Source organism: Balearica regulorum, chromosome 6, assembly GCF_011004875.1.
Source record: "Balearica regulorum gibbericeps isolate bBalReg1 chromosome 6, bBalReg1.pri, whole genome shotgun sequence".
Lineage (NCBI taxonomy): Eukaryota > Metazoa > Chordata > Aves > Gruiformes > Gruidae > Balearica > Balearica regulorum.
The window spans coordinates 15083415-15106848 of NC_046189.1; the positions used below are offsets into that span (position 1 = coordinate 15083415).

General features: G+C 37.1%; 1 protein-coding gene across 3 annotated transcripts in view; it reads right to left on the bottom strand.

Annotated features, from left to right (window-relative positions):
* The window catches only part of PARD3B (par-3 family cell polarity regulator beta), a 422926-nt gene that overhangs the window by 387511 nt on the left and 11981 nt on the right, over nucleotides 1–23434 (bottom strand). For all 3 annotated transcript variants that reach the window (XR_012836057.1, XM_075756447.1, XM_075756445.1), the window contains exon 2: nucleotides 6832–6933. Coding sequence is in view for 2 of the 3 variants with exons in the window: in XM_075756447.1 (XP_075612562.1) it covers nucleotides 6832–6933 (102 nt within the window). In the remaining variant the exon portion in view is untranslated. The remainder of the gene's footprint in view (nucleotides 1–6831; nucleotides 6934–23434) is intronic.

Genomic DNA, 23434 nt, shown 5'->3' on the forward strand with positions numbered 1-23434 from the left:
CATCTCAGTTCATCAAAGGGCCACCAAATCAAGGTCTACAGTTCTTCCGTAAGAGTGACCTCCCATCCCCAATGCCTTTTTTTTTGTTTGTTTTTAAAACTACAGGTAAAGCCTAGATAAACTCAACAGAGGTTCGTAGCAAGCACTGGCACTACCCTTTTGAACAAGTTAAAAACCTGTGACTCAAGATGAGGTTAAAAGCCATCATCCCAGTGAATGCAAAAGGATAGATCCTCCATTTTCTCTAGGATTTTCTTGTGTCTCATGTCTCTTCTTCATATTTTAAGGTGCTGAAAAAGATAAAGGTAATTTTTAAAATACGCCATTTCTAATACTTCCCTTCTTTGTAGATGTATGATGCATAGCTAATTATCAGACACCTAGAGAATACTTAAACCAGGACTCCCTTGAAAAAAACAGAAGTTACATGGAGGTTTTATTCACAGTACTGTTTTACGTCTTCATCGCCCAGAACTAGCTAAGAATATTTAAGTAAACAAATACTGTCACCAGTAGCAATTTCATATCCCAATAAGTTTGATTATGGGAAATTACAACTGAAACCTATTACAAATTGTTTATATAAGGAAGAAACAATACTCTGAATCTAACAGATAAGAACACTGTATCATGCCTTTGGAGGCTGTAATCATGTTATTCAGAATAAAAGTTAAATCCATTTTAATTTTTACCAATTTAGGGTTTGAAAGAAGAATGGATTATTAGTTATCCTTTTTGTTAATGAAATTTTAAGATTTCCACTGATCTGTACAATCTCATTACTGAAGCCACAAAATATGAATGCAAAACCAAAAGCAGGAAGGAAGGGTCACAGAGACAAATATCTACACATATTCTGGCAGAGATATTAACCACAGCCTGAAAGGTATGCTGGGAAAACATACATTAAAACCAAATCAAAGGACAGCAGCCCTTACATACTAGTTTTGACAAATTTCTGCAACTCACTTTTCCCAAATTGAACATATCAGGCTTTTGATTTACTAATCCCTATTTTACCCCATTAGCACCAAGGAACTAAACACAAGAATTTGCTGCCTCTGGACAACAGCTCTCTCAAGGCGTTCAAACTTACGGAAGTGTAACTAAGATTCTGCCAGAAGCATTAAGCATCAAAAGTCTGAAGCCTGCATTTGCCACAATCAGCTTAACAGTCAATGAAAGTACACACATTAGAACAATAACTTGGCTCTGGTATTCATAAACTAAATGTCCTAAAACATTGCGTGTCAAAAAAAATCTAGTCCAGAGAAACAGTCACCACCTTATAGAAAAAAAGCTGTGATTTTTTTTTTCTTTGATGCACACCTTCTTTGGTGCAGATTTTATGAAAGACAGAGCATCCAAGTTATAATACAATTTGGACTATCCTGTGTCCATTGCACACTTAAAATGCTACCCCTACATTTTAAGAAACTAACATAATTAAATTGCTTTCTTTACTACCAGACATCTCTCTCATTCTTTATAGTGAAAAGAATTTTTTTTAAAAAACTTCTCCAGGGAAAAGCTGACTAACATGCAACAACTTGTAGAGCAGCCTACAGAAAAACAAAACAAAACACTGCAGCATGTACTTCAATAGGTAAAAATTCTCAGCTGTAATCAAGTCTTATGTATCTTGCTTTGGTTTTCTGAAACAAGTGTAATATACTGTTGTACAACAAACTGAAGAAAAAACTCCATTCTGCATTCCAGTTATCAGAAAGTTACAAAACCCTAGAGAAAATACTAGAGCACTAAATTGCACAGAAGTCCAGAGTTTGAACCACATTTCTCTAACTTAAGTATGCATTACTCACACGGATCATATATTTGAGAATCAAACCATACAACAAAAAGATCCATAAAGCGTGACATTTTCAGGCTTTGCTGACCCACTGGAAAGTAATTTAAACAAGCCAGCATTGAGGTCTCTGCCACCGATTCACAGGGGAAGTTTTTAAAGCAGCAATGCTGTAACTCCCTGTTAAGAGAAATTCCCTTGGAATTCCACAGCATTCTGTTTGTTCTTTAAACTATCAAGATACTCCTGCCCACTTGCCTTCTTATTTTGACTTAATTTTACCATTTTTCAGCTTGCTCGTATAAAGAATTTTCCTTATCACCTCAGACACTCATCAGCCACACTTTCTCTACCTACTTACCTAAAAGTTACTTTAGTTCTGATTTCCTTCTCCATTTCATGAGAAATTTGATGGTTGGAGGGAACAGAAACTGTTCAGAGGTAGACTTACTTCAATATAACTTAATTTAAATAACCATTGCACATTAAAGTGTGCAGTCACTTTCACAGCCAGAATAACAACCCTGAAGCTCTACAGAGCCAAACCCCGGTCAGAGATTAACTTCTGTATAAGCACTATATTCAGCCAGCCAGCACTCCCAGTGACTAAACCTGCCTGGAAACAATGGAAAAGTTCAGAATCCACTGACAGAAAACATGCCTGTCAGGTACTTGCAGAGATATTTCCTTTGTATAATTACATCAGTCTTGAAGTTTATGATATCTGCTTTTGAATCTAAATGTTTTTGTTGTTTTACTGAAACAACTGCTCCAAGCCAGCCTCATCCTCACAATACCGTCACTGAGACTAAAAATACTGCAAACACCTCTGTCTGAAGTAAGGCTTAAGAGAGTTACATAGCGTCCTCTACAAAAACAACTTCAGCCAGATCTTCAGATTCTTACCAGGAGCATGCACGGGCCCAATAACCATTCTGAACAGACAGCAGATTATTTCTCTAGCATTTGGAGACCTTCCAGGAGACATGTTTTCTCAATATTGCATTTCTGCTGGTAGTGAACTGAGAAGGAAGAATTCATTCATTTTGCTATTTAATATTTCATTAAATACTTAGTTAAAATGAGTATCTGAACTACACTTAATTCATATCATTTACTTGATATCATCATCAGAAACACTTAAATGACAGTTACTATCCCTACCAATCTTGAAACAATGTCACTGTTTCAGCATTTCATTGATGTTGCTTTGTGTCCTTCAAAACACTGCTGCTGCTGTTAAAAAACATAAGCCACCTACACAACAAAGGAGATATCCAAGCAAAAACTATTTCTAAGACCATATTGGCACCCTGCTATTTCAGTATCAGTGCAATGCCCATCACAATCACATACTTTTTTTTTTTTTTAACAAGTGGAAGGAAAAAGAACAAACCCTATACAAAAAATACACCAAACACCCCCCGTACACTTAAAGCAGTGGAACTGCTAACAAACAGGCCTCTGGAAAGGTTAAACTAACACCACCTTCTAGGATGACAAGCCTAGATCTTTTGCCAGCAGGATAGATCAGGAAATAGTATCTTTACATAAATGTTCAACAGCTTTGCTGGCCAGATTGTAGATACTGCAATACTGCACTTGCAAACAGTCTTACCAAAACAAAACCAACCAAAAAACCCAGCACCCTGACAGCAGACCATCATACCCTACTTCAGAAGGGCCCTGATGATAAAAGCATAGCAGAAAGCATGCTTTGCTTGTATTTAATTCTGTCAAAGCATGAACATCTATGTTAGGTTAGAAACTGTATTTTCCCTGTAGACTTTTATATGTATTCAGAGAGCCTAACTGTTCCAATCTAGGAAGTTATTAGGAGTTTAAACTTCTCCTATAAGCAAAGCAAGTTTTAACTTATTAACATAGGGCTTCATCTCCCCAGGTGTTTGTATTTGAAAATGATTCCACAAAAATCAGAGGGAAATCTAGACGGATACATTAAATTTAAGCATTTAAGACATGTGCCAAGCAAAGACTCAATGTACGCAACGATATGAAGGGAAGTGTTTTGTACTCATCTTTTGCACAGCATAGACATTTTCTTGAGGCATTTGTTTCCTCAAGAAAAATAATTTCAAAGAAGAAAGACCTGTTAAGAGCAGCACACAAAGACGACTCCATTTATAGCTTCAACACAGTAATAACAGACAATTTAAATAGCATGTTTTTATTCAAATGACAAAATTTGGGTTTTGTAATTAATTAGATCCATCATTCAGAGTAATCAGGACACAAACTACTTGGTAGATAACTCAAGTGAAAACAAGCTATTTTAAAACTATTCAACACTAGCTTTGACATCCAATTCAGGCCACAGATATCGCTGAGGCAGTGGCAGGAAGAGGGGCTCTCACCATAAAGAATTTCCAAAGCATTTTCACATGACACATGTTACCAAGTACATATAATACTAATTTAGACCTGTTTTATATGCAAATAGAACAAGTCACCCTCTCCAACATGCATAACTGTGCAGTTGACAGCAATTAATGTCATCCACTGTACTGCATATTTGCTCAATGTTGACTAATTTTGAGTTCAAGAGGAAACCATGAAGTTAATATAAGTAGAGCTCAAAAACACTGCCATTCCCACTAACACGCATTATGCATCCCAGTGCCATCATTTCACAATGTTGGAAAGTGACCATTTATCCCATCTTTTTGTTCTCTCTCAATTATTTCCTGACCCATGGCAGCACTTGCTGCTTACCTCATGAGTAGCTGTGCCTCCTTAATGGTCTATTGTTAAGGGCTGTCAAAAGCTTTTGACAGTCCAAATAAATTATATCAGATAGCTCTCTCTGATTCACTGTTTTGTTGCCACAGAGAAATAATTTCAATATATTAGCAAACACATTTTCTTTGGGAAGAAACTGTGCTAATTTACTGTTATCAAAGTACAATCTAGAGCACATTAACACCTAAAAAAGCATCAGCTAGTTTCCTCTGCCATTAAAAACCAGCTTGATGGTCAGCAATGCCAAACACACCTTTGGTTAAAGGCACTGAGGTTAAGTACACTTATTTTTATATAGAGTATCTCATTTCATGGGATACTAGCCAATATTCTGTGTGGAATAGCACTGGCAAAGGCTCAAAGGCTAACAGACCACATTAAAACTATTAAAAACATGTATTTGTGAGCCTTCAATAGAGCTGGTTCGTTATTATCAGATCATACCAAACCTTGTAAGCAGTTGGTATGGACAGCTCCTTATACATGTTATGAAGAGGCAATGGCCCAATTCCACTCTCAACTGAAAGAATTCTTGGACCTCTCAACCAGCAGTCCCCTTACACGATTACATGATTCTCTCCTAGTTTAATCCAAAAACCTCATTTGTCACTGCAGCTGCTGCTGTGCAGTAAGTCTTACTTATCACTGTTTCACCAAGGCCTTCTGAAGAATAGAAGATGGTAGTGATGCATCCCATGTAATTGAGACATCACAGGACGAGAAATCAAGAAGTTTGCTGTATTCTTAAACCACTCCAGACCACTTCACAGCAAGAAGGATCTTGGTTTGCCAGTGTTTTTTTCCCTCAAGGCAGCCTCAGAACTACAGAGTCCCACCTAACACTATTATAACAGAAGATGGTTAAAGCTACACCTGTGTGTGAACTCAAAAACTTCATCAGCAACACATACTCAACCAAGGACACCCACCACCAAAGTACAGCAAAGGCTTTGGCAACAAGTTAAAAACTGGATGGTATGTCAAATATTCTGCAAACTACTGCTCATACTTGCATAAGTGTTCCTGTATCAGTACTTCAAATAAAAATGAACATGTCCAGCAGGATCTCCTCTATTAACTGATTAACATTTCCCTTTGATGCACTATCTCATTTTATGACATCTTATGCTTATGGTCTTATCCTTATATACAGCTGTGTCAGTCTCAGAACCCAATCTTTAATCTCCAAACACTACTGGAAAAAGGCCTTAGGGTGTTTTAAGTACACTTTCGGTAAATATGTACAAGCAAGAAAAACAAGTTTGATAAAAAGAACATATACCAAACAGAGCTCCATTGTTTTTAAGAATTCCCACACAAACCACCATAAAATGACACTGAAGTACATCTTCAACAATTTTCTAAGAAAAACAGCATCCCATTAATCATAAGCAAAACATTGCACTTTGTATTAAGTCATTGAACAATCAACAGCATATAAAACTAGCATTTCTGTTTGCAATACAGAAAATTATTTTGAAGTCACCAAGCATATGCACTGCAAATAGACAAAGCTATTTGTCTGAAAGTACAGGCATATCCCATATTTGGATCTTCAGTTTCTAGTCACTATATAAATTTTTTCCTCTGATTTTATGAGGGGAAAAAAAACCCAGCAACATATTATAAATTATACTCTTCCTCCTCTATGCTGAAACAAGTCATGATTTAGTTTCCCAAAACTAAATTTTCCTGATAATTACAAAAACATTAAAAACGGCTTGTTTGCAGCTACTACTTCTGTACTCAGAAAGGACACCTATCTTATCTGAATTGAAAGTTAGAGACTCATAGCTTTTAAAATTAGTAACTGCTTAGACTTTCAGTAGCAAATCACAGGAACTCCTCCTGAAATTTAACACAGTTGAAGCAGCTGTTCTTGTCACTGCAGAATTTGTCTGTCACACATATTCAACCATGACATTTGAATGATTCTCAAGAACTTAATTCTGAGCAAAGATTATAAAAGGTATTTTAAGTGGCATAAAAAAAAAAAAAAGATGTCTTGCAAAACTCATATTTCTTCACCACTCTATTTTCTTACATGTTACATATTCCTTTGGTCATCCTGCCCCCCTCCCCCCTGCTCCGTCCAGTTCTACTCCAGAAACAGAGAGCTGTAGCACCTATGGGCAGATGTGTTTAATTTAAGAATATTTAACACCCAACTTCACCTGCCAGATGTCCAAGAAATGAGAAAGTAGCATTAATTATTTGAAGAGACACAGCAAAAAGCAAACATAATATTTTCATTCAAGCTCTACCTTATCTTTGTCTTCCACAACATCTGCCAGCACATCATCTGGGTCCAGGATCCCTCCATCTGTATACTCCAGGTGGTGAATATTTACCCAGGAAGTTGGATCCTGTAAGACAGACACAAGACTTCTTAACCTAACCTTGCATGGTTTTAGGGCCGTTGAACAAAGTAGCTTTGTATCCCCCCCTGTTTCCCACTTTAATGGTGAGGCAGAAGCTTGGAGCCATTACCCAAAATTGAAACTGAGGAAATGAAAACTACAAATACGTAACTATAGCCACTACCTATAGAACACTATGCAAAAGATCTTTAAAATGTACATTTCCATTACCTTATCATTCTTTACTTAAGTTAAATAATTAAAAAGGAGAAATTAAACTTTTTTCTTTTTACAGTAGTTTATAGTTGGAATATTTAAGTTATCAGCACACACATGTAAATATATATATATATATATATGTATGGACATGCACCACGCCTGACAGTTTCAGGAGGGAATGGTATATTTATATATATAAAAAACACTCTTTTTCCTCCAAAGATGTAGGTCAGGCTATTGTAGCAAAACCCAAACAAATAGAATAAATAAATCCCAGTTTGTTTTCACAAATAAACACTCTCAAATTCCAGTGCAACATTGTATATCGTATTAACAGCGACCATGTTAGTTTTCCAAAACTAATGCTTTTCTTATAATTAACTACTTCAATAACTGGGAGCTTAGCCATCATTCCACTGACCCTGAAGCCAAAAGGCTCAGAGCTCACTGCTCAACAGAAAGTTCTCCTTCACATGAAATACAATTCAGGGAGCAGAGACACAGTCTGTAACCACTGCCCCCAAACCATAACAGCTACCTGTGTAAACATGACTTCCAAGGGGGACAGGCTAAGTGGTAGTTATGTTTGAGTTGCCCTAGTTAACATTTGAACATCTATGCCATTAGGGCCAGCTAGTGTGGTTTAACAAGCACATGGCAGCTCATTGAGTCATAGTAACACGTTTGAGTACTCTATGCTATCAGCATTGATAAATGTTGAATGGGCACATCTTCTACAGCACGCTAAAGAAAGAAAACATGCTTAGTTAAGATTACAAACCGTATTTGAGTCCTCCACCAAACAGTATGGAGACTAGCCAGAATGTGCTAAAGTTAAGGGTCAAGAAACTGGCATGGACACATGTAGCTTTGAAAAAGGTTTCAGAAATGGACAAAGAGTACTGCTGATGTACAATACGCAATCTCAATGATTCCATTTATACTACATCTATATCTCAAATACCTTCTTCCTTGGCAAGTCTAATGTAATCAGATCACAGTTCTCAGAAGCAAAGTAAAGCACAGGCACACTAAATATAGACTAGCAAGTTCCTCATCTTTAGTTTAGACATTCCCCGTGTAATGAAGTCCCTGAGAAGCAGGGATATTCCACTCCTTATTTATTTATGGGCATTCCATAACTTTGGCCATCAAGTGATGCAGACAGCAGATAAACCAAGACTATTCCATCATAAATACAGATGCAGATCAATTAGATTAGGCCTCTTTTTTTATTTTATCATCAACAGGCAGCAGTCAGAAAACCAACCAAAAAAACGCACAATAACCACCCTAGCATTACCAACAGGTCAGCCCATCATGCCACTAGTAACTTTGCTGGTGAGCTCTAAACGGAATGTTTTCCCTGTGCTGACCCATCTAGCTTCCACAGGTGAGTTTCAATTCTTCCACTGACACATACGGGTTTGGGCTGGGATACAGTTAGTTTTCTTCATAGTAGCTTTCACAATGCTATGTTTTGTATTTGTGACCATAACAGTGTTGATAACACAGGGATGTTTTGGCTATTGCTGAACAGTGCTTACACAACATCAAAGGCTTCCCCGTTTCTCACACTGCCCCTCCACTGAGCAGACTGGGGGTGCACAAGGAGCTGGGAGGGGAGACAGCCAGGGCAGCTGACCCTTGAGTGATCAAAGGGATACTCCCTACCATATAACACTGTGCTCAGCAATAAAAGCTGGGGGAAAGGAGGCAGAAGGGGAGGGAGGGAGGCAGAGTTGTGAGCGCTATTTGCTTTACCTATTAAACTGTCTTTATCTCAGCCCCTGAGTTCTCTCACTTGTACCCTTGCAATTCTCCTCCCTAGCACAGTGGGCTAACCCACTGCCTTTTTACCCCCTTGCACTTGTTTGAGGGTTAAGTACTTCTGAGGTACAGGATGGCTGAATAACAACCACCCAATTAAGCACATAAAAGTATTTTTATTTGTAACATGTCTATTTAATCTGCAATTTACCTCTAACTACAGTTAATTCATTTTGCACTGAAACCACCCATTTGTGAAATAGCAAATATTTGTTCACTCGAGGTATCAGGTGTTCAAAATTACAAAATTTAAGAAAATCAATTCACATGCTTTTGTCTCTGCAAAGTGATGAAGCATAGACAACTATTATAGCTCAAAGCTCTATTTTAAAGCCCATTGTTTAAGTATTTTTACCATAACCACAAAATTCTAAGATGAAAAGGCAGAGAGGAAATGTACCTCTGTGCAACAAGCAAGTATGTTAACTTACATCAATCTACCTCATGCAGAAACCTTGTGAAAGAGCATCACTTGACCCTACCCATAAACTTACAAAATAGGATTCTCTCAAACTGCAATGCATCAGTAGCTACAGATGTTCCTCCTGAACCTTTTAACTAATACACTCACAAAAGGTTTTCATAGTTACTAACACTAAAACAGCACGCCTGAAAAACACTCCCTTAATTAGACAAACTTCTGCAGCTAACATTTTTGTCTGAAGATATATTAAAACCTGTTATACGTATTATGCTGTTTAAGTGTCCTGTAGACAGAATAAAGCTGATGTGAAAAAATTAACTGCTGATTGGAATATTTCACTTTCAATGTTCACTTCTATTTGTGATTTGGTAGCTGCATCAACCCAGATGTGTCATTGAAAAAGAAACAAAGAAAAAAGGAGTGTAAAAGCTCTATTGTCCCAACAGAATGCAGCAAGTTGGCAGGAAACAGGCTCAAGACACACAGCCACCCTAACTACATTAAGCTTAATGAATTCCTAACCTTTCTTTTACTTTGGGCCACAACGAATACAGTAATTTAATGGTTTTGTTAGCAGCCATATCAAGAGAAAGTAGTCTCTAAATCAGTCTGAGAGAACAGAAGATGCCATTCCTCGCCAATTTTTTGGAGCAAATGCAGCCAATGTTAGATTCTTTAAAAGAAAGGAATGACAATTCACACTGAAATACAAGAACTAAAACATTACAGGATTCACATAGTTTCCTTAGAAGAAAGATACTTCTTAACAGTTTAGGTTCTGCTCCCAACCACGCTATGACTCAGGTACACACAGTGTGAACCTCCTATGACCACTGGATCTCATGGACTCCCCAATTACAGTAATCACCAGAGACTACAACAAGACTGAACACTTGGTGTTTCAGAAATAGAAACCAGTTTCACATTTGTATTATTTCAGCAGAATTTCATCAGTGAAAGGTAAAAAACCAGCTACTAAGGAGAGAGAGATATGCTTTTTAGAGACTTATTTGATGAAGCAAATAGTAACCACTGCTAGATAGCCTAGGTGGAGGAAATTCCCTTTGCACAGTCACAGAAGTAACAACAATTCATCTGACCAGCAAAATCACTCACCCATTCCAAAGAGATTTCAAAGTCAGAGAACATTTTCTGTTCTTTGGATGAACTCCAAACACTGCTATGCACAGGATACAAAGTGCCTATATAAAAAAAGCTTAAATCTATATAGCAGTTTCTTCTGTGCTTCTTTACTCCAAGAGTCCAGACAACTTCAGTAAATAAAATACCAATATTTTAGCTGACTTGCCATATAAAATAAGCCATTAACCACCAGCTGATGTAAGAGTTGCATATGTAAATTACCAAACAGCATTTCATCCACACGATGAGTAGACAGACGGTTAACAGGAAGAAAAATGAATGTGTGTGCATATGCATGCACACACACACACTTGTGTTTTACACATTATTTAGAGCTCTAAAGGAGTAGAATAGGTCTGAAAAATAACTGTGGTACATCTGAGATAGAATCATCACTGGAGAAATCAAAAGTTTCCTTAGAAAGGGATGGTCTTTAAGCTTCTTGTGTTTTAGTAAGATACAACTATCACAAAGCACATCAAGAAAACTTCAGATTTCCATATATTCTAAAACGGCTAGGCAGGAGACGGCCTTTCAAACTAATAGGGTAACTTTATAAAGTATATCACTGGAGCTCTTGCGAAACAGACAGCTCTGCTTCTACAGTATTTTCTGAAAGGTCTGAAAGAGTCAGAAGCCAGTAGCATAAGTAAAAGGCTGCTACAACGTTACACGTGTGAAGGGTCAATCCCAGCTTGCATATGTTTGCTTCAATAAAATAACACTTCTTAGCTGTTGAAAGCAGAAAATGCTGGATTTTTAAGTTTATAAATAATACAGGATAAGATTGCACTTACCCCATTTTTGCTAAGGAAAGGGATCAATAAAGGACATATTTACTGAGAAATCAGTTGCTGAGAAAACTACCAAATATAAAGTAAAAAAGTATAAGAACTATATTCTAAAACACTAGGACAACTTCTCCCCCCCCCCAACTCAGAGGTTCTAGTTTTCTAATTTAAGATTAAAGTCCTCTTCTAATGACTGACTGTGTCTAGAATGATCCATCCCAGTATCTTCTTAACCATCATCATTGGAAGTTCACATGCTCAAGAAAGAACTAGTTTTGAAAAACGAAAGAATGAGTCTCTTGTAAAAATAAAACACTAACAGCAGCCTAGAAGCTCTAGACAGCATTCAAGCATGGTTACCGTCTATCTGTGGTCCTAAATGCTCTCCTGTTAGCAGGGTCATTTAGGAGAAAACACATCTACAGGTTTTCTTCAAAACGGTTCAAAAAAAATCCTAATAGCATGGGTGGGGAGAAGTTCTCTTACAGCATGGCATATACCCTCATGCAGAAGTTTAGCTGAGGTATACAACAGAAACATCTAAATATGTAAAAAAAGTATAAGTTACTTGGTATAACACATACCAGCACTTCCGAAATGAATATTGAACAGTTACTCTAATGTGCATTTTACCTTAGGGCTGCAAGTCATGTTTGTGTTTAACATCAAGCCACTTAAAAGCTGTTTATCATCATTTCCTTTATGTGTGGGAGAACACTTTAGGAATTACTATGCAAATATTTACCAAATGTTAAATTAAAGCCAGGTCACATGAATGCACAAGTGCAATGTAGGCAAAGAACTGACATAAATTAAAAAAGTGGGTTTGACATTCATGTTGTCACAGAATTCTAACTCAACTGTTGCCACCTAATGCAACACCTTCAGTGTTCAAATAGTCTAAAGTAGGTGCAAAATTCTTCTATACATTTATTTTCAGGCAAACACACATTCAAGTAAAAGATCAATCAGTCTGTAATTAAAAGACACTCCATTTATTGTTAGGGGTTTCTATATACACATCTACAGATACACATTTTAATGTATCAAAAACTTGGATCACCACCTTTATTTCTTTTGTTCCAAACTCAAATAGGAAAGTCTCTACTTTTCTGAAAACTAAAGCTACGTACTTTATAAATGTCACAGTTCATATAGCTCATTAACAGTCTGAAATATGCAAGAGAATCCTAACAAGTTTAAATACATTTCAGCTGGCCCATCAATAAAATAAACACCACCACTTAATGATTCCACAATTAATTGTTTGGTGGTGTTATTTGTTCTGCTATGCAGAATGCATAAAATTAATTGCAATCCCTATCCCGGAGTTTTTAATTTAAATATAGTAAAGATAGGATGCAATGAAAAATTCAGAAGTAGGAATGACTTAGTAAGACTCCTCCCACAATTACTTCTCAGACTGGTTTTTTTGAAGAACCTCCACAGTATTGCTTCACCAGAACAAATAGACTTCAATGAAATACAGCATGAAAAAGGATGTATTTAAAAAATGGAAATCACATATGCCAGTTCCACATCCACAGCAACAGAATAAATGCAAAGTCAAAATTGGGGGGGAGGATTGGACTCTAGCTATGTTGTTTTCTGTCATTTAGTGTAAAAACAAGAATAAAAACCCACAATCACAACAACATTTCCTGATGAAGAGGATATTTTAGGTTAAGGTCAATAAGAGAGAGATATTCTACTATTTAGTTATTTTTAGATTGTAATGTGATCTATTACCTCCCAATATATAAGAAGTATTTGATGATTTCTGTAAGCATTCTATGGCTACATGATGTATCATTATCCACAGCCAAATAGCACTAAGTATTAGTTACTCTCGAACCACAGCGTGCAGAGCAGAGTGCAAAAGGGGAGTTGGAGAGGAACAGATGGATGAGATTGGTCACAGCCTCAAACTTCATCTCTAAATCCTTCTCAAAATTTATCACTAAATTAGAACAGCCTCTAGCATTTTTTCTTTACCATAACCACCTCCAAACAAACCTGAAGTGGTACTTCTAGTCAGACTGTATTTCAACCGCCAGCAACTGAGCTGCCATCATCAGCTGTAGTAAAGGTAGAGCTCTGGTTTATGGCAATATGAATACCAAGTTCCCAAAATCAACAGCTGATCAGGAAGCAAATATTTGCATACCACATACTGTCACTGCTGGTTGTTAAATACTCCTCAGTCACAGTGAGGGATTTCTCAAGAATAATCTAGAGCTGAATGGTTAGATCTCAGCAACAACACAAGGTAGATACGCTTGAATATCCTTACACAACCTAAGAGGAACCCTAATAAAAATCTATCACGCCCTGTCCTCCTAGCATGCAAAGAGCTATGTTCGTACATACATGTGAAGACAGTTTAACTAGTAGAACTGTATCATTTCTGTAACAATATTGTATGTTGCAGAGATGACATTTTTATGGCATAAAAGCAAACACAAGAAGCTTCTGTAAAAAATCAAAGATGAACAGTTTTCTGCACAAGACATTAAGTCCATTCCAGACATTTACTGAATTCAGCAGATCCTAGCACTGATCAGATCCAATAAACCTCCCTATATGAAGGCCAGAGTATAATGAGGTCTTCTTTTCACAAAGTTTCAAAAATAGAAAAAAAAGCAACATTCAGGTTTCACTGCTCAGGAAGCTTCCAGAGTTTAGTTTGCATTACAGTACAACAGAGTAAGTTACAAACCCATATTTCTCGGTCTCGCTGTTTTCTTACCTGGAATTAATTACAGTTGAACTATAGAGCTATAAAGACAATGTATGAAATTAAACAAGATTTTTTTAATCATTTCTAGTTAAAAATTCAAAAGCAGCAGAAACCTTCAAGATAATACAAGGAATAGAAATACATTACAGCACAGTGAGATAGTAAAAAAAAAAAATTGTCATGTATTCCATAGGATTGTTGTTCTCCTTCACCAAAACTCTGAATTTGCTTGCATTAGAAGTAAAAATGCTTTAAGATGCAAGAAAGAAGATAAAACTTCTTTATAACCCTCTACCACCTGAAGTGACACACAATCAAGTCAGTAATATTTAAGAAAAAGATCTATACTGATTGAGCTCAAAGACAGAAATTAAAGCTGAGGTGAGGACTTCTTGAAGGTAGTCTGCTCAGAAAGAAATTTCTTTTAAGCATCCACCAATAAAACTATAGAAAACACAGAAGGCCATACAGTAGAAATAATCCTAGAAAGATGACTTCTTCACCTCCCCTTCCATAGTATTCACATATAGCATAGGCATTTTCGTTACAGCTGACAGAGTTACAGGCATATAGCCCTGAACTGTTCTTTACCATAAGCCATAAGGCGAACCAAACAAGAAATTTAAAAAACCAAATAAACAAAACACCACACCACAATATTGACAGTGATGTAATTTTGAGCAGTGTTTGCATTTGTCAGCTCCTACTAGGAAGGCATCTGCCAAAGAGACCCACCTCATACCTGTAACACTCCTAACTCAGCAAGAGCTGCTCTCTCACATTTCCCTTTCTGCAAGAAGAGGTCCAATTAAACAAATTACTTGAGTAAATGCTTTTGAAATTATAGGCTATATCACATGACTGCAATACATTTTAGTACATAGCTGAAGTAGTCACAAAGATCTTACACATTTCATCAGGCTAGGATAAGACACCACTGCCTGCTACATAAGGGCCTCTTAAAATGAGTTTTTGCCTAATAGCAATCTTAGACCAATTACCTCAAGAAAATTAAAAGAATACTAGAGTACAACAAAACCATTGAGCATGGTATCATCACTAGTAGCCAACTCCTGTCTAAAATTCCTCCTTAGTAAGCCTCCCTTATTAATTCAGTGTACTGAACTGTTGCCAAGTTAGACTCTCAAAACAAAAAAATTGGAAGTATCTGCATGTATGAGGAACATATAGGAAATAAAGTAACTGAAGAATCCTTAAATCCTTAAATTTTTAAAAAAGCAAAATGTTACCTGCAAATGAGCATCAAGGACAAACTTTTCATGAGGATTACAAACACAAACCACAAAAAACCCTGAGTCTCTCAATAGATCAAAATACTTTTTAATGTGAGTGTTTATTGGAGGACACACTTGATCTCTTTGTGCCTGGTTTACGTCAGCTTATGTGTACTGATTTCAATACAGGAAATAAAATAAAATGAGAGACCACAGAAGTAAAGCCAGTCTAAATAATATATCCATGATGTTTGTTTCTGGCCAAAGCATGCATTTCAATTTTCAAAGAGGTAAGAAGTTTTCTTCATACAGTAAGACAACATAGAAGATGACATTTTACTTCTCCTAACAGGAATAAATTAAACATTCAAGTATGAGCTGAACCAAAGATTTTTTTTTCCAAAACAATACAATTTGCCCTACTGTTTAGAAGATCTGATTTTAGACTACAGCAGAGGAACTATTCCATGTAAACAAGCAATTTAAAAAATAAAAATTAAGAAAATAATTTTATGTATTTTCACACACATTGAATTTTTGTTTAGATTCATTTGCTTTATCTTTCAAGACTAGTTGTGAAAACTTATCTTTCCACAATTTTTTTTTTTTTTAATCATCATTGAATGCAATATTGCCAAATAGTGTAATTACAAAGTAGGAAAGAAGTCCTGGAAAAAATAAAATTTTACATAAGGTCACTTTAAATACCCAATTTTAAAAGCTTCTGACTTTGAAGGTGCTAAAAACTTGATGTCAAAACCGAGACTCTTATCAGATCAGGTCAGCACAGAAACAGATTTATCTTTGTCACTAGGGTTGGTTTTATCTTAACACATCTGCAGTTTTTTTGAAGTCTGCTCACACCATTTGCCTTGCTGGCTGCTCTTAAGGATCCGAGTGGAAAGAGGAAAACAAACAAACAACGACAACCAACCAATTCATGCATAAGGCCTGCGGAGTACCATGGACTTGTGACAGAACGACTGTTACCCATCTGGGAAAGGGCAGGAAAAAAAAACTTCCCTTGTTTTTCTTTGAAGTCAAGGGGACTATTGAGTGCAGGCAGACACAGCTGACAACCAGAAAGCACAGTTTCTTTTTAGTCTTTGGAATGAGAGTAACACAGCATAAACAGCTCACTATCAGTTTTATATTTAACATGCTAAATGGTCAGGAAAAAAAATTACTAGTTGATCCCTAGTCACCAGAGAGCCTAGAATATTTCTTGATCTTTAGCCATCTTCAAATAATTATGCTCTGAGAAATTAACAGGACTAGGTACTACTATGACTAGAAGTCAAAACCCAACAGCATGAGCAAGGACTGATAACCACTTCTGTCTCCTTCACCTATCCTCTCTGTACAACCATCCACCAAACTCCATTTTGGATTAATGAAACTCATCCTTCTCCCATTCCTTTTCTTTCTCTTTCCTTCTCCGAGCTATTTTCATATACTATTAAGACATTCTGTTTTTCTTGAGTAGATGGAAAAACAAATGTTTACAAGTTATAATAGTCACCTCCTTACAGGAAGACAGACTTAGACATCAGAGAGCTTCCATCTTGGGTGGTCTCTCAAGGTGAAGAGATGCTTGCTACAAGCAACCCGACACACAGGTTATATACACGCCACCATCACCTCAGTTTTACTTTTCTAAAACGTCCCAGTTCACATTTTGAGATAATGAACCTGCTCTGAGCTCCTGGAAGACAAACAATAGAACACAAACACACAGAAAGTTCTTCAGACAGGTTATAAAGGATGGCAAAGGGAGCACAGTCAATAGGTTTCCTCCACCCAAGTCACTAGACACCTGCATACTGTAGGCCACAGAGGGACAGAGAATCTCTGCCGTCCCTCAGAGACACTGTTGGCAAAGAAAGACTATAATATTTCTTGTTCTGTGGCCGTATTTAAATGATTATGCTTTTAGAAATTAATAGGACTATGTACTAAATAGAAAGTCTTTTCATTTTTCACAAGACAGGGAAGGTAGATATTCATCTCACTTAGTGAGCTCCACTATCACTAGAAAGCAAGAACAAAGAAGAGAAAGTTGGTTTATCCTGGTAGTTGAATATGCAGTGGGAGAAAAAAAAAGAAAAAACCCAAACACAAACCCCACACTATCTCCCACATGAGGTCTGAAGAGGAAAATAGAAAAAACTGCAGAGATATCCCTAGCACGGAACTCCCAACAGTCCAACAGTCAGAGCACAGATATATAAATCCAAAGTGACCCAGAATATTTTAGCTTACATTCAAACTTTGATTTAATTTGCAGTATTCTGATTTTATACTGAATCTGAATGAGAACCACTCCCTGAATATGACCCACTATCAGAATATTATCTGATTAAAATATGATGTAGAGAATACATCACTAGAGGCATCAGAGCCCACCTTTACACTCCAACATCTGACATTTAAGAAGAATATTGCAGTGAAAAACAAGTATGCAAAACCAGAACAGGCAGAGATAGTTGGAGACACCCATGCAAAGGTCCACACACTGCAGTGGCAACAACTACAAAGAAACCTGCCCTTAAAGTCTCAGTTGAAACTGGAGTGCACTGTATGCCAGGCTCTGAATCCAAGATGGCTACAGGAATACAAGAATGCAAGTGTAAACTGATCTTCAATTGCAAACTAAGACTATCCTTTAGCTTGTGAAGCCCACTAGACTAGATGGCTTCAACAATATAGAAACACAAGACTCATCCCTATGTAAGTTAACACAACAGCTCTAGCACAAAACATCTTAAAACGTTGTGGTTTTACTTAAAGCTTTAACTTTCATATCCCATGTTCTCTGTGTCATATATCAGCTACAATATTCAGAGTAGTATTGTTATGCTAATAAGCAAACTGCTGCATAGCTACAGGCACCTGGCAAACAATTAATTTCATTGAGTCTGGCTTTTTGTTTGATATCTGAAGGTAGCACTGGGGGGGTTGAGGGACCACAGTTATGATTTCTTAAAATCCAACTTAAAGGGAGCACACAGAACTATAAAACTACTCTTTCAAATTGCCAATCATTTTTCACACAGAAATTAGGTGGGGGAAAACCTTAAGAAAATAAGAAAGGCACGTGTACAAGACTACTGTATTTCAAAAGCAAAGTCCAAATTGAGTGAACAACATTGTTATTTTGCCAACTAAAACTGAAGGTACCTTAAATTCAAACCATTCAACACTGCCACAGATAATAAAAACAGGTTGGCTGTAAATTCACACAACGCAGTTTGTAACAAAGTCAGCACTGAAGATCTTGAACAAAGTGATAAATGGCTCAGTATCTACAACAAGAGCAACCACCACTTCAGTCCTGCAACTAGAAACTATCTAAGATTACGTTATTTACAACTGGTTTGACCTTCCTTTGATAAAGTGATTAATGTATTAGCAGCTGACACCTGTGAGACAATGCAGATCAGGTATGCCGAAATCCCGTAAAACCTTATAACATAAGCCAAGCTTTAGACAAAGCTCAAGTAAGAAAACACAGTAGTAAATTACAGAAGTATATCCTTAATTCCACATAGAAAGCCATTACATACTTTTTGGAAGAAAAAAAATCCTCTCCCTCATCCATATGAAAGTATTTCACTTGTTTCACAAAAAACAGCAGGACTTTGCTGCTGCAGTGCCATTCTATGTCCTGCATGGAGCAACCACCCAGCAGAGGTTGGGGAGGAATTTTGCCAGAAGGCTGCCAGACTTGCAGTGTCAGTAGGGCCAGTCAGACCCCCACTGTCTTCTCACTCTTCCAAGGCTGGTGAATTGCAGCAACAGCACAAGTTCCCACCAGTGTCATTTCCCCCATCAACCCTAACCAGTTCTCTCCAGCTCTCTGTCAACCTACTAGCAGTACAGTTCATTGCTTTCTTTAGAGAAGTGTTCAGTGTGGATTTGGGGTCTAGTTGTAGGCCCCAGTGCTAGAAAGATGCCGAGACAGACATAGTAGTTTTAAATACCCAACGCATTAGAAGTATTTGAAGATGTAAGTTGAGTCCCTCTGAGGCAAAACTCATTACAATAGAAAGAAGGGGAAAAAAAAAAGGGTGGTGGTGGAAAGTAATACATCAACTAGGAATTGTACATGCAGGGAGGGGAAACAAAGGATTTTTCAACCATATGGGTGCTGGTGCAAGGTCTGTGCTAGATGAAGCTGTTACATGTCACTTTGTTCTCACATGAAATGCTAAATTAACCAGCCTTCCTCCTCCCTTGACTTCTCAGTAGCAAAAATGACTGGGTCAAGAATGTTCTGAAGACACAACTAACAGGCAAGCACTGCCTAATTCCATAAAGATTAGCTGGCTTCACTGGTTCTGACTATTGTTTGAACGAAAATGAGCAGAAAGTTTAAAAAGTAACAAAAATATTTACCAGCATAATATTACACCATGGGAATTATTATATAACCTCTCTTACATTTCGTGTTATGTTACTAACATTTATATTATCACAGTACAATATTGGTAAGTTTTAGTATTTCACTTCTGAGACAAATACAGCTGGTGAGTAGCCCAAACAAGCTCTACTCTAACCATATTGGTAGAGCCAAGTAACAGAATTGGATGAAACCCAAACAAGGACAATTCTCTCACTCCTGAGATCAATTTCCACCTTCACCTGACTGAAAATACAGAACATGCCAGAATTAACACATCATCAAAACTTTGTCGTACTCCTAAGTGCATCTCGTGAAGTGGATTTTGACCAGATAGAAGACAACAAAGAAGAGACTGAATTTCAATGAAGAGCGAATAACTTCAATACCGCCAGTGTGCAGAAGGGTTCCTCCCGCCCCATCCTAAGTGCAAAAAACCCCCTGCTTTCTCCTGCTCCTCCAAATATCTTCAGGAAAACAGAATCACAAAAGAATTGGGAAGGAACAAATTCAGAGATTTAAAGGAAAAAAGAAGGTGGCAAAGCAGAACGAAAGTCACTGCAAAACAGCTAACAGACAGGTAAGTAGAGCATTCAGCTCAAATGTGAAAAGTGACACCTGAGGCACAAGTTCCAGTTCCTGGTTTGTGGTAACTTTCTCCAAGCCTCTCCTCTGACCAGGAATTTCTTTCCAGAGCTTGCAGGAGGGCCACATGGAAACTTTCCGTACACAATTTTAATCCCATCAGTACAACCTCACAAGAAACTTCAAATGAAAATAACAGCTGGTAAGCAAACTTGATTAAATGCTGTATTTGCATATATTTTGCAACAGTTCTGAGATGCCATTACAACCTTCATTTTCATTTGCAGTTTGATGCCATCCATCACTCATACAGATGAGTCCAATTTACTTTTCAGTCAGCTACCTCATCCATTCTCTTTGGGCTCCACAACTGCATCCGTATATGTTGGCTCCACATATTATGCCAGCTAAAGCACCTACAGAAGTAAGATTTCACTGTAAAATTAAACAAAGACCTATTGGAAATGCCAACAGCAAACAGGACATAGGATAGCCATTATTCACAAGAATGCTCAAGGCTAACCAGGTTGCAGGAATGCTTTATCACAATGCACTGTCAATAGGACTTCCAGTGTAACGTTACCTTCTCATTAACAGAGGTGATTATATCTCAGTTTCCCAACTCACATACACAAACACCAGCAGAGCGCCTATGCTGAAGGCTTTTCAGCAAAGTAATTGGATCTACTTTCACTAAATTTTATCGCTATGTGCGGTGCCTGAAAAAGGAAACCAGCACATGCAATGAAGCAGTTGATTCTCTTTTTTTAAATGGCTACTAAGTAAGGAAATAGCTGTTGTCAGTTAATAGAAAAAGTGACAACATCAGAATTTGCTAGTATAATGGTAACATAAGGTAAGCGATTTGGCCTCCTACAGAACCTGCAACAGCTTTGGCTACATTATTAGAGATCTCTCTTACACGAACTACGAAGTTAGGCTCCAAAACAAAAACACTAAGAAAAAAGCCTGAAAATTCATTAAGTGAGCAAGATTACAACATCATTAAATGGCTTGATCATTAAATTGTAGCTTGTATCTTTGAGTATTAACTCACATATTTATCTAAAACCATCACATAAAAAGTATGACTCTCACTCAGTTTGAAAACTAGAGGTTTTTCTTCCCAATTAAGAGAAACTCCTTCCCACAAAGCCTCCTTTATCAAACCCAGATCGCAGAAAAACATTTTTTCACAACAAAAGCCAGTAGTATGAAACTTATCATGTACAAGATGTTTCAAAACGGAAATAACATATTGCAGAATGTTAATAGTCCACCACAACCTATTTCAAAACAACCACTGTTTGTAACAGTACATGGACCTAAGGCCTGCACTGTCAAATCTGCTTATGAACACTAACATCCTGGATTTTGCTATACCATCAAGTTGGGGTTTTTTTCTCTAAAATCCCTATTGATAAGCCAAACAGTTAATCTCTAGACACACAATGCATAAAAGGGATCATTTCAAACCAGAAAAATGGAAGACACTTATAATCACCACAGCATTCACATTTGAATGACAGCTAAACATAAAGACACATCAAGCATTCAGCCATCTGGAAAGAAGCTGGTATTTTTTTCATATTGTCTATTCTCAAACCTTTAAGGCACGAGTCAGAGGTTGACCAAGACTTTCATTTAGTGAGATGCTCATTTCATATCTACAGCCATTAATGAACTGCAGTATGAACAATAAGCCAGACTCCTCCACTTTCATTGAATTCAAAAGACAGTTGTGTCATACCAAGACAAGCAATACATGTATACTGCCAGATGTATGTTACATTTGAAACATCTGAAGTTACCAAAAACCACCTACCTAGTGTTGTCCTAGTGTCTTTGAATATGGCTTATTTAATAAAATTATGATAGCAATGAATATGTATTTTGTTCTTCCAGACAAGAAAGAATACAATGGCAACATACATAACTGCAAAATTCATGATACATTAAAAAACACAACCAAAGTAGGTATTCAGTCTCTATTCAGAGTTAAATGGTAGTGAACATTGCTGCAGCAAAAGCAAACAAAAACACATTGTAAGTACAGCTAGCAGAGACCTGGGACAAGGAGAGAAGGAAAAGGATGACAGTCCAACTTTAGCACTGCATTTCTAATGCTATATGAAAGGCCTAATAAGAAAAAGCATGCTGCATGTTCAAGAGCAAACCATCTACTCCTTTCAGTTTCTGACTTGCTCCAATTACTCCCCCACAAAACACAAATTCTAATTTAAATGGAAGATAGCCTAAACCAGCATTTTTCCAGACTCAAGGATTAAGGGGTCAACACTGGCATACTCCCATCTGATCCATCTTACTTCAAGTGGAAATATGTGAAAAGGCTAAGAGTTTAGAGCAATTTTGTTCTGTTGACAGTTCTGAAAAAATAAATGGATTGAATACAACAGTAATCATAAGGAGACAAAAACCCTCAGAAGTAATATATTCAAAATGCACAGGCCATGAGTGTTCTTTGAAGCATTATGAGTTATGCTGAGTATTTCAAGCAAAAATTAATTCTTCATTTTGCTATTTGTAAAGCTACTGAAGTGGTTTCTACGAGGGTTTTTCAGGTAAAGTTAGGATCTCCCAGTAGTCAGTAGCTGAATGAGAGCTATCCAAATAACTGTTCCTGAAAGGTTAATACCAAAGACACTCTGGATTTTTGAGTGCTAATCTTCTTGCCTAACATAGAGGAGTCATCATTTATCATGACAGGACAGACCCTGTCTAAACCACATGAAGATTATAGTTTTTACCCCACATACAAACATCAACTTTTAAAAAAAAAAAAAAACCAAAAACAAAAACAAAACTATCTTCCCTTTTTCACAGCAGTCTAAAAGCCTGCATCATGACTACTACTATGCAAGTGTTAGTCTTTATGCACAACGTCAAAATGTCAATGAACCTTCTCCTTTTTGTTGCTCAGCACAACTATTCCAGATTTCCAGCTCTTCAGGGAGTTTTCTTTTTGTAGCTTATAATGCCAGAACTCCTGAAACATTTGTTCAGAATACATTCATTACAGCTAGCAGGGGAAAATTAATTACAAATTGGCAGCAGCTACATTTTTCAAACAAGCCTAATTCTGTGGGAGCTGAGCACATTAACTCCCTTCAGTCCTTG